Raw genomic sequence first — 12,666 nt, 5'->3', positions numbered from 1 at the left:
AGTTGCGGGAAAATGAGTTCAGAGCTCCCATTGATTCCACATGATAATTATTTCATTATGTATTACTATATACTAATAATACAAATACAGTGCACAATAAATGTAATGTGCTTGAATCATCCCCAAACCATCCCCTATCCCCCAATACCCCCGACCTTCCCACCCCAGGTCCACAGAAAAATTGTCTTCCAGGAAAGCAGTCCCTGTGTCAAAAAGATTGGGGACTGCTAGCTTATAAGGACACCACCATGTTTTGGAATAGTGGTAAGATACAAAATAAGCTATTTAAAATCTCCTTACAAAGTGGAATGATGACTTAAACATGGGAGCCATGGTAATGATTATTCCATGGATGAAATGTCTACAGAAAATTTGAGAAGAAAAGAACTGGACCTGTAGTAAGAATCATTTCCTAGGCAACACTTCCTTGGAGACTTTTGAGAAGATCAATGACAAGAGAATAGCAGGATATCAGATCTGAGTCACTTCTGCACCACCAAGAATGTCCACTGGCAAAATGTTTGATGCTTCCTCCATGAAAAGAGGTAAGTGATCTTGAAGGCCATGCATTCAGACCATACATAGTATGAATTCTATGGTTACCAGACGTCAGAAATAATCGGATGTATTAGAATATACAGGCTGAATTTTGAATGAAAAGAAAATGAGACACAGTACAGATTCAGAGTTCTTCCTATGGAAATGTCTACAAAATCAGGTTTCAAAAAACAAATATCTCCTTCTTCATTTTACCTATTATCAGTCAACATGACCTCCTATTCCAGACTTGATTCCAAAAGTCTCCATCCAGGAATCATATCCATAACTGAGGAATAATATCTAAATTTTTTTTCTTTTAGAGACAGGGTGTCACTCAGTTGACCAGACTGGAGTGCAGCAGTGCAATTATTCATAGCTCACTGCAACCTCCAACTCCTGGGCTCAAGCCATCTTCTTGCCTCAGCCTCCCAAGTAGCTAGGATGACAGGCACATGACACCACACACAGCTATTCTTTTTGTAGAGATGGGGGTCTTGCTATATTGCCCAGGGTGGTCTTGAATTCGTGAGTTCAAGTGATCCTCCCACCTTGGCCTCCCAAAGTTCAGGGATTACAGGCATGAGCCACTGTACCTAGCTATGACTTATAACACATTGAACTTCAGTTCAGATTTGTCCAAGAAACATTTCTTGAACACCTACTTTAGGTTAAGTGTCATGCTATGCACCACAGATACAAAAGTGATTAAGATGTATGTACTTCATGGCTCGAAGGAGCTGATGGTGTTAGTGGGGTCTCAGGACATGTAAACATGGTAGGTTAGAAACACGCCCAGGGTGCCACAGGGGACAGACAAAAGGCAGGTCACCCAATTTGGATGTTCCAGAGATGGATTCATTGAGAAGCTGGTGCCTAAACTGAACCTTGATGGGAGTTATTTAGGTGCAGAAATTGCAAGAGTGTGTTTCAGGCAGAGAAAACGATCCAATGTCACGGAGGACTGAAATTAGCATGGGATGAGCAGTACGGTTCCAATAGATTGCCTAGGAGATGAGGCAGAAGAGTTAGGCCATGTGTGTGTGCTAAGGAGGGCAGGCTTTATACTCCAGGTACTTGGGGCCATGGAAGGGCTTTAAGCATGAGAATGGACAAAATGGTGAGATTTCCTTAATGGAATTCCCACTGAGGCAGTGAGGTAACTGGATCTGAGAAGGCCATGAATGGCAGGCAGGCCAATGAGGAGGTGGGAAATAAAACAGATTTAATCAATACTAAACAGGTAAAATAGCAGCTTTTGGGAGAGATGAAGAGGGAGGAGTCTAGGGTGATTGGGGACGTGATTAGCGCAGAATAAAAGAAGAGAACAGGCTTTGGGAGGGAAGATGTAATTGACAGGAAACTCCAAGCGGCATTCCAAAAATGTTTCTGGGTGCTGGCAGGATCGCTGAGCAGACACCACTGCTCTGGACATAAAAGAGTCATTCACTGTGAGTGACCTTTAGGGCTGGTGTTGTCACATCAGTTTTACAAAGGAGCTCTATTATACAAGCATGCCTTTTATTTCTCTTTTGAAAAACAAAGTTGGCCAGAGGAGGCTGGCCAAACTGGTGTGAACTGCAGAGGGAATTCAACAAAGGCTGTTATTATATTTGGAGACAGAAAGTTTTTTTCTAAGTGCCAATTTCAAATGACTCACTGTTGAAATCTGTTTGACTTCAAACCACTTGAGAATCCCAGGAAAGGTATATGCAGTCGTATACGTGGTCCGTTCAATCCACATCGTCTGGTGGCAAGAAGGAAAACATGAAATATTGGTCAATTCCCAGGAGGAAAACATGAAATGTCGGTCAATTCCCAGCAGGAAAACATGAAATGTTCGTCAATTCCCAGGGAAAATAGCAAAACTCCCTGGGGTTCAGTTAAGTGAGATTCTATTCTCAAATGCCTCGTAGGGAATGAGCCAAATTTTCTCATAAAATTCACGGATCCTGGATGTTTAAAGCTGAAAGGGATCATCTACTTGGGACTTCTCACCCTACAGAGGGAAATGTGAGGTCTAGAGAGGTACGACTAGCCCAAGGTCATTATGAGCAGCAGGCCCAGGAAGAGTCCAGATTCTGGACTCCTAGTCAAGCATTTTCCATGGAGATGACAGCTGGCTGTCTAGGTAATTAGCAGGTGAAGCCTCTATTCCCAGGGGTGCCATCGTTTCTCCTGTGGAAGCTGGTTAGGTAGGTGGAAGACCTCCACCTGGGATGCCAATTTTACCTTTTTTTTTTTGAGACAGAGTTTCGCTGTCACCCATGCTGGAGGGCAGTGGCGCGATCTCGGCTCACTGCAACCTCCGTCTCCTGGGTTCAAGCAATTCTCCTGCCTCAGCCTCCCGAGTAGCTGGGACTACAGGTGTGTGCCACCATGCCTGGCTAATTTTTTGTATTTTTAGTAGAGATGGGGTTTCACTGTGTTAGCCAGAATGGTCTCGATCTCCTGACTTCGTGATCCGCTGGCCTCGGCCTCTCAAAATGCTGGGATTACAGGTGTGAGCCACTGTGCTCAGCCCATCAATTTTACCTCTTAAAGGACAAAAGGGGTGAACTCACAGCAAATTCGTTGTCTGGATCCTTTTCTCCTTTCCGGAACGGCCGGGAGTATCTGAACTGCTGCACTTCATTGGCTCTGTAGTAGCTGGAGAAGGACAAAGCAATGCTGTATTTTCTCTCTTAGAACAACCACTCCTCGACTTGACTTCAACAAAACCTATAACACATCTGCCTGGTCTGAGTTTTACCCACTAAGCTATCTCATAATCAATAATGCCTCCACATGAAGGCCTGAGAAAGTGCACAATTTGATTTTATTTCACACCTTACTTTTATATTACTTAGGAATTTATTTCACAGCACACAATTTTATTTATTTTATTTATATTTATTTATTTATTTATTTATTCATTTTGAGTCAGAGTCTCACTCTGTCACCCAGGCTGGAGTGCAGTGGCGCAATCTTGGCTCACTGCAGCCTGCACTTTCCAGGTTCAAGTGATTCTCCTACCTCAGCCTCCCGAGTAGCTGAGATTACAGGCACGCACCACCACGCCTGGCTAATTTTTTTATATTTTTAGTACAGATGGGGTTTCACCATGTTGGCCAGGCTGGTCTTGAACTCCTGACCTCAGGTGATCCACCCGCCTCAGCCTCCCAAAGTCACAGCACACGATTTTAAAAGGTATATGTGGCCAGGTGTGGTGGCTCACACTGTAATCCCACCACTTCGGGAGGCAGAAGTGGGAGGATCACTTGAACTCAAGACCAGCCAACCTGGGCAGCACAGCAAGATCCCATCTACACACACACACACACACACACACACACACACATACACACACACACACACACACAGAGCCAGGTGTGGTGGTGTATGTCCCGGCTACTCAGGAGGCTGAGGTGGGAGGGAGGGTCTCTTGAGCCCAGGAGTTTAAAGTTGCAGTGAGCTATGATGGTGCCACTGCATGCCAGCCTAGTTGACAGCAAGACCCTGTCTCTTAGTAGGCGGACTGCCTGAGCTCAGGAATTTGAGACCAGCCTGGGCAACACGGTGAAACCCCATCTCTACTAAAATACAAAAAATTAGCCAGGCGTGGTGGCACGCACCTGTAATCCCAGCTACTCGGGAGGCTGAGGCAGGAGAATTGCTTGAACAATCACGCCACTGTACTCCAGCCTGGGTGACAGAGCAAGACTCCGTCTCAAAAAAAAAGGTATATGCACTCACACATACGTTTGTGATCTCATTAGTCTAGTTTTATAACAGTTCTATCAACACCATTAGCATTCGGCTCTTCAAGACAAGGAATGAGCCCCTCCATCACTGGGGACCAGCCACTCCTCTGTGATGCTTTTGGGTGAAAATAAAAGCTCAGGGATCTGAAACCCAGGCATGAAAGTTCTGATTTTCCTCTGCCTAAAAAAGAACAAAACCCCCACATCCCTTTGTATTAGCAAGCTTTTATCTTACACTCAAAGAAGAATAGACAGTAGGTCTTGCAAACTGTAATAAACGTAAGGCTTTGGTTTTGATGTACTCCAAACAAGTGTGAGGCAGAGACAAACTTCTCTTTTTTGTAGAGACAGAGTCCCACTTTGTTGCTCAGGCTGGTCTCAAATTCCTGGCTTCAAGCAATACTCCTCCCTTGGCCTCGGAAAATGTTGGGATTACAGATGTGAGCCACTGTGCCTAGACACAGATATTTTTTTAGATGAAAAACCACTTACTTTAGGATCTGCTCCGGAACTGGTTTATCCTTGTAGCTGGGCGGCAAGCTCATCACTGGCTTTACGGTGAAGCACTGCATGTCTGAGGAACTTGTTAAGGAAAAGAGAGGGGCCGGGGCCGCGAAGTTGTCAGACACCAAAGGCCTGTTCTTCCTGCTTCACAGCCGGAAATGCCACCAGCACCGATCACTCCCTTTGACCCAAATGCCAGGACCACATTGAAAATGAAGTTCCTTTGTGTATCACCGAAATGCCTTATTCAGTGATTACAATGAATCCTAGGGTCTTCTTTTTTTTTTGGTCAGACATCTGGCAAACAACCCTTGCCATCGGGAAACAGATGTCAATGCAATATCAGGAAACAGGTGCTACAAATGGATTCAAACAATTTCTTGGGACAAGCATCCCCTGAAATCACCAGACTCAGAGCCCAGGCAACAGGAATTGCTTGTATCTTTGGATCCCATCTGTTTATCCAGTGCCATAGTTGGGCACAGTGCTAGGTATTTTGAATATATTATCTCTAATACACACAACAATTCTACGAGAGGGATATTATTATTCTCTTTTCACAGATGGAGAATCTGAGGATAAGAGAGGTTAAAATCCAACATCACACAGCTGGTAAGTGGTCAAGTTAGGCTTCAAAAGCAGCTCAAGGGTAAGCGCTCCTGCTCTGATTTAATGATCATGTCTTAGAAACTCTTAGCTCCCCAACCCACCAGGACAGAGATACCATTTCAAAGTCTACAACAGAATCCAGAATTCAGAATAGGAAGTCTATGTTCCACTTAAGCACCCCATCTGGCTAGGAAGTATATTTCATATCCATCACTTGTCTATTACCTCTCCTGTTTTGTTACGTCATCACCACCAGCTAACGCTATGAGGGTCCCAAAGATTTTACATGGAATGGGAAACTGTGTCAGAACGCTTCAGAGGATCGTCTGTCTGCAGAGAAGGGACTGTAGCTCCCATCTTCTCTGGCTTAGCAGGGGCTGTGCACAGCCATAAGAGCCTCGGGGCCATATTCCCCACGGGAAGGATACACTGCTTGGGGGAGGACTTGATGTCTTCCCCAGGAGGCGTGGTGCTGGTCATCTTCTCCGCATTGGGGAACTGGGTTAGCAACCTCAGGCTGAAGTCCTCTCGCCTCTCATACTCCTTTCCCCGGTAGATGAAGATTTTATTCTGCAGGTGAGAGACAGCAAGGGAAGTCATTACACAGGACGAGTGAAGAGGCAACTGGAGTTCCGGGTACTGAGGGAGCCATTGCGCTCCCCAGTCAAGGTTCAATCCACACCATCAAGTTCTCATTGAATATCTAGTCCGTGCCTGACAGCATGTCTTATCTTATAAGAGATGCGGTTTATTTGAGAAGTTAAATCACAGGCATAAAAAATACTTAGCCCGGTGCTGCTTCTGGTGTGGCCCAAGGACCATGGCCAGTCTGCAAACAGTCTGGACCCCCATCTGCAAGGAAATAAGGAACTTGTGCCCTCATGTAAATCAATGACATCACCAAGCATGCTGATATTTTCATGGCAAGACATTCTTAAGGAAGGAAGGAAGTGCATTAATTTACATTGAGGTATAAACTCTGTCGATCTCATCATGATCCAGTAACAGTTTGTGGACCAGCATTTAAACAGCGCAGCCTCAGAGACTGAGGAGAAGGAACGTGCCTTCTGGCACAGAAACAGAGTCACAGAGAATAGAAGCAATGTACCGCAGTCCCCAGCCAATCCTGAAAGTCTGAGAGAAAATCACCGCATTAAATACTATTTTCTCCACTCTAGACTGTAAATATAATCTCTTTAATCAAATTTTTTTTCCCCAAGAGATTTCCTAGGCCGCAGGCATGGGAGTAATTTGTCTCACAGGTGTGACTGCCTGGGCAAGTGCAAACATAGCCATGTTCGAAATGAGCAGTTTGCACTGGCAGCCCACACATGATTCATTTTTAACCAAGGCTTGGGCCCAGGTTGTCTTGTAAAATGTCTTTGAAACTCACTTGTCCATTCACATAACAAATATGTGTTGTGCAAACAGAAGATCAGTCAGACAACAGGAATACAATGGTGATCCTGCTCTCACAGAATTACCTTCTAGAGGAGAGAATACAAAACAAGCAAGTAAATAAATAAGTAAACCTGATAGTGTAAGTACCGTGAAGGCAATTACACTTTTCAGGCAAATACTGAATGAAGGGAGTAAAAACTACTGGATCTTTTGGAATACATGATAAAACTTTTCCAAGCTAGGAAAAATCTATGGGACTCAAGCCTGTTGAAATTCCATCATTCAGGCAAAACAACGGTGGGCAAAGGATCAGAGTGTAATACAATGCTAGTTGTACGATGCAGACGATAACTATAAAAGGAATCAAAGCAGGTCAGGAAGAATTAGCTTGGCTGGAAACAGAAGGCTTCAAAGAAGACACGGGCCTTAGATAGGCACAGACAGATGAATGGGAAAAGGAAGTGTAAAGAGAAGGAGTGAGAAGGGCCAGGCGGGTACGTGGAAAGGGTCAGGCCCAGGGATGGAAAGCACAGAGTCCTGGGAGAAGACATGAGCCTGGCCTGGAAGAATGAGCCAGAATATGAATGATCTTGCATGGCAGGTAGAGGTTTCAAAGACTCGGAATGTTCACCGGAGGTTCTGGAAGGCAGGAGCCGCATGATGAAAGAAGAAGTGTAGACAATGTAAGCCAACGGTGGCATCTATGTCCAACTGAAGGCTCATAGGCTGGACTGCGCAGGAGAAGGAAAAGGAACAGCAGGAGAGAGAGAAGGAAAAGGAACAGCAGGAGAGAGAGAAGGAAAAGGAACAGCAGGAGAGGGAGAAGTAAAAGCATTCAGTGTTTGTCTCTTTGGTGTTGGGAGAAGGGCGAGGAAGATAGGAGAGTTGATGCTGATTCAAAGATCACTGGTTTTGAGCCTGGGCAATACGGTGAGACCCCATATCTTTTTTTTTTTTTGAGACGGAGTCTGGCTCTGTCGCCCGGGCTGGAGTGCAGTGGCCGGATCTCAGATCACTGCAAGCTCCGCCTCCCGGGTTTACGCCATTCTTCTGCCTCACCTCCCGAGTAGCTGGGACTACAGGCGCCCGCCACCTCGCCCGGCTAGTTTTTTGTATTTTTTAGTAGAGACGGGGTTTCACCGTGTTAGCCAGGATGGTCTCGATCTCCTGACCTCGTGATCCGCCCGTCTTGGCCTCCCAAAGTGCTGGGATTACAGGCTTGAGCCACCGCGCCCGGCCGAGACCCCGTATCTAAGAAAAAATAAAAACATTAGCTAGGCGTGGTGGTACACACCTGTAACCCCACCTCCTCAGCAGGCTGAGGCAGGAGAACTGCCTGAGCCTGGGAGGTCAAGGCTGCAGGCAGCTGTGATTACGCCACTGCATTTCAGCCTGGATGACAGAGCGAGACCCCATTTCTTAAAAAAAAAAAAAAAAAGTCAGTGGTCTTGGAGTAGGAAGAACAGTGGTACCCTTGACAGAAACAAGAGAGATAAAGAAATCTCACCGGGTTGGAAGGAGAGAATGATGTAATTTTATATATTCTGAATTTGGGGAAATATCCCATAGAAAAGAATGGCACTGATGTTATATGCACTCACAAGGATTTTATATTCTACCGTAAGTACGCTATGAGGTATGTTAACATCTATAAACTACCTTACAGTTTATAAAGCACTCCTATATGCTATTTACTTAATTCTCAAAACTTTCCTGTGATGTAGGCATTATTTTTCTAAATTACGGATCAGAAAACCAAGACTCAGTGATTATGTGATTTCACCAAAATCACACACTCGCTCAGCAGGTGATTTAGACTAGAATGCTTCTGACTTAAAGTCTGGTGTTCTTGATTTCACAGAATCACTGCTGTCTCTGTGGTCACATTTCTGATTTCATGCAACACACAGGCATATGTAACGGATGTGGCAGGGCTTGTTCTTTTATGCTGACCTGGATTAAAGCAGAGCTAACACTAGACCCTGATGCATTTTCACCCTACACTCTATTTTTTAATTTTTTATTTTTTCTTTTTTTGAGACAGGGTCTCACTCTGTCATCCAGGCTGGAGTGCAGTGGCTTGATCACAGCTCACTGCAGCTTCTAATTCCAATCCTCAAGCAATCCTCCTGCCTCAGCCTACTGAGCAGCCAGGACCATAGCACATGCTACCATGCCTGGCTAATTTTTAAAAAAATTTTTTGTAGAGACGGGGTCATGCTATGATGCCCAGGCTGGCCTTGAATTGCTGGTCTCAAATTCCTGGGCTCAAGCAAGCCTCCTGCCTTGGCCAACCAGTGCTGGGATTACAGGCACGAGTCACCATGGTTGGTCCCAGACCTTCCACTCTTTTTTTTTTTTTGAGACGGAGTCTCGCTCTGTCGCCCAGGCTGGAGTGCAGTGGCCGGATCTCAGCTCACTGCAAGCTCCACCTCCCGGGTTTACACCATTCTCCTGCCTCAGCCTCCCGAGTAGCTGGGGCTACAGGCGCCCGCCACCTCGCCCGGCTAGTTTTTTGTATTTTTTTTAGTAGTGTTAGCCAGGATGGTCTCGATCTCCTGACCTCGTGATCTGCCTGTCTCGGCCTCCCAAAGTGCTGGGATTACAGGCTTGAGCCACCGCACCCGGCGACCTTCCGCTCTTTATTCTCTTTCCTCTGCCTGGTCCATCTCATCCCCAACCACCGTTATTTTAACTCCATATAAGTAACTCACCAACTTTTATCTCTTGTCTGTAACTTCACTTGAGTTCCAGATCTATACAGCTAATGGTTGACTTGTGCCTTTTGGATGTTCCAAATCTACCTCCTCTTGAGTATGTGCAAAACCAAACTTCTGCAAACACTTTAGAAAACCCTGGGAGGTCCTCTGCTATCCGGTACCCACAGCCATCCGCCCCATTCTCCTATACACCCTCTTGTACACACTACTCCAGCCTCATAGCTTTTGGACCTGCTATTCTCAAGGTCTGGGACCCGTGCTCATCCTCTTGATAGCTGCACGGCTTATTCTTTAACTTTTTTCTGGTTTTTGCAAAAATGTCATTTTCTTTCTGAAGTCTTTCTTGTTTACTCTATTTAAAATTGCAACTCCATCCCCAACACGTGCCTCTCTAGTCTCCTTCCCTAAGTCCTTTTCTCCATGATACTTACTGAATAGCTACACTGTAGAAGGCAGTGTTCTAGGCCATCTGACATACTCAATAGTTTATTCATTTATCTCATTTTCTGATCTCTCCAAGCTGGAACATAAGCTTGATAAATTTCAAGATTCTGGTTTGTTTTGTCTCTGCTCCCATGCCTATATTAGAGCCAAGTACGTGGTAGGAGTTTAATAAATATTTACTCAAGGAATAAATTCATTCTCTCCTCCGTGACTCTGGCCTTTTCCGGTCCTGCTGTCCCAGTAAATAGTTCAACTACCCCCTCCAATGATGCAGGCCAGAAGCCCAGAAATCATTCTTGACAACTCTTGCTTCCTCACCCACACAGCCCATCAATCATCAGATGGCTGTGACCTCATCTCCACCACTCTAGTCTTTCCGCTTCCCTCTAAAGCCACCACCCCCACGTCCCGAGTCTAGCCTGTCATCTCTTTTTTGAACATCTGCAATGGTCTCTTAGTGGTTTATCTGCAGCACCTCCCGTCCATTCTCCATGGATGACCATGGAGACCAAAGCCAGATGACCTTCCCAACATGAAAAATCTGTAGCAGCTCCCACTGCTCTTAGGATGCAGAGAGAACACACCAGGAAACCTCAGGGCTGTGCAGGCTCTTCCAGGGCTCCCCTCCTCCCTGCCGGCACCCCAGCTCTCTCTGTGCCTGCCGCATCGGCCTTTCCTTCCCAGGCACTGCCCTGCTCTTGCCTGCCACTTCCTCTGCCTGCAATGCTTATTCCTACTCCCTTCACCTGCTCCACTCCCAGCTTACCTTTCAGACTGCAGCTGAAATAGAGGTTCCCTGGAAAGACTTTATCTTATCTTGTCTTATTTGAGACAGTCTGGCTCTGTCGCCCAGGCTGGAGTGCAGGGGCACCATTTCAGCTCATTGCAACCTCTTGCCTCCTGGGCTCAAGTGATTTTCCTGCCTCAGCCTCCCAAGTAGCTGGGATTATAAGTGTGAACCACTGCACCAGACCCTGATTCTTTTTTTTTTTTTTTTTTTAATGAAGACATAAGCTGGGCATGGTGGCTCACGCCTATAATCCTAAAACTTTGGGAGGCCGAGGCGGGTGGAACATCTGAGGTCAGGAGTTCGAGATCAGCCTGGCCAACATGGTGAAACCCCATCTCTACCAAAATACAGAAATGAGCCGGGCCTGGTCATGCACGCCTGTAATCCCTGCTACTTGGGAGACTGAGGCACGAGAATGGCTCGAACCCCAGAAGGCGGAGGTTGCAGTGAGCCGACATCGCACCACTGCACTTCAGCCTGGGTGACAGAGTGAGACACTATCTCAAAATAAGTAAATAAATAAATAAAAATAGAAAACAATATTAAGACATAATCTACATACAGTAAAATGGACCCCTTTTGGCGTAAAATTCTGTTAGTTGCGACAAACATAACCAGGACCACAATCAAGATACAGAACAGTTTCACTGCCGCCAAACATTTCCCCAGGCCCTTCCGCAGCCAACCTCCCCCTGACCAGCAACCACTGATCTATTTTCTGTCCTGATAGGAAGTGTTGCCTTGGCAAGAATTTCATATAAATAAAACCACAGAGTATGTAGCCTTTTAAGTCTAACTTCTTTTACCTAGCAAGATGCATGTGGGAATTGTGCCCGCAGTTGTGTGTATCGGGAGCTCACTGCCTTTGGCTGCTGTAGTATTCTGTTGTGTGGAGACACTGAAGTTTGTTTATCACATCACCAGTTCAGGGACACTTGGATTGGATCCTGTCTTTGGTGACTATGATTAAAGCTGCTATAAATATTCCTGTACATTTTTTGTAATAGGGTAAGTTTCTATTTCACTTGGGTAAATATTTCCTGGTTACAGATTCTTATAGCACAGGGTATCTTTCTTGGTTACGGTTTATTTATTTATTTATTTATTTTTGAGATGGAGTCTCACTCTGCCACCCAGGCTGGAGGGCAGTGGTGTGATCTTGGCTCAATGCAACCTCCACCTCCCGGGTTCAAGCAATTCCCCTGCCTTAGCCTCCTGAGTAGCTGAGATTACAGGCATGCACCACCATGCCCAGTTACTTTTTGTACTTTTAGTAGGGACAGCTTTTCAGCATGTTGGTCACACTGGTCTCGAACCCCTGACCTCAAGTGATCCGCCTGCCTCAGCCTCCCAAAGTGCTGGGATTACAGGCGTGAGCCACTGTGTCCGACATGCGGTTTAAATTTTACATTCATGTGTGATTAAAATCTCCCCTCATGAATTTAGGTTGTAAAATCCATGAGGGTAGGGACTATGTTTGACTGTAATCAGCAAAATATTTCTAATGCCTTCTCTATACCTGGCACAGAGTAGATGCTCAATAAATATTTACTGACTGAATGAATAAACAGTGTCTCATCAGGCACTGTTAGGAATGTAAATTGCTTGCTTTATCACTTGTTTTAAAATTAGGAGAAAGTAGATGGAGAATAAATGTTTAAGCAAAGCTCAGCTCTAAAAGAAACTTTTCTTAAGAATTTTTGTTTATTAAACTATAAAATGAGTATCACATTATAGATGATTTTGAGATGGAAGAAAAATACCAACCTTGTCATTATTATTATAATAAAATGTTTTATTTTGGGAGACTCTTGCAGTCTAGTTTTTGGGATACTTACTTTCAAATTAGCTCTAGGTAGAAACACAACAAACAATGAAATACATCAGTCCACGCTCTTCCCCGGAGTGACCCACAGCA

At 45.2% G+C, this 12,666-nt stretch overlaps 1 protein-coding gene across 1 annotated transcript in view; it reads right to left on the bottom strand.

Annotated features, from left to right (window-relative positions):
- DOCK5 (dedicator of cytokinesis 5) overlaps positions 1-12,666 on the bottom strand; it is a 233,633-nt gene that overhangs the window by 17,883 nt on the left and 203,084 nt on the right. Inside the window, exons 41-44 of the mRNA XM_025394592.1 lie at positions 5,822-5,963; positions 4,773-4,854; positions 3,102-3,186; positions 2,198-2,284 (exon numbers count right to left, since the gene is read on the bottom strand). Of these exons, the coding sequence (XP_025250377.1) occupies positions 2,198-2,284; positions 3,102-3,186; positions 4,773-4,854; positions 5,822-5,963 (396 nt within the window). The remainder of the gene's footprint in view (positions 1-2,197; positions 2,285-3,101; positions 3,187-4,772; positions 4,855-5,821; positions 5,964-12,666) is intronic.

This window comes from Theropithecus gelada, chromosome 8 (assembly GCF_003255815.1).
Source record: "Theropithecus gelada isolate Dixy chromosome 8, Tgel_1.0, whole genome shotgun sequence".
Taxonomy (NCBI): Eukaryota; Metazoa; Chordata; class Mammalia; order Primates; family Cercopithecidae; genus Theropithecus; species Theropithecus gelada.
The sequence above is the reverse complement of the archived record's forward strand: the minus strand, read 5'-3'. Positions and strand labels throughout refer to the sequence as shown.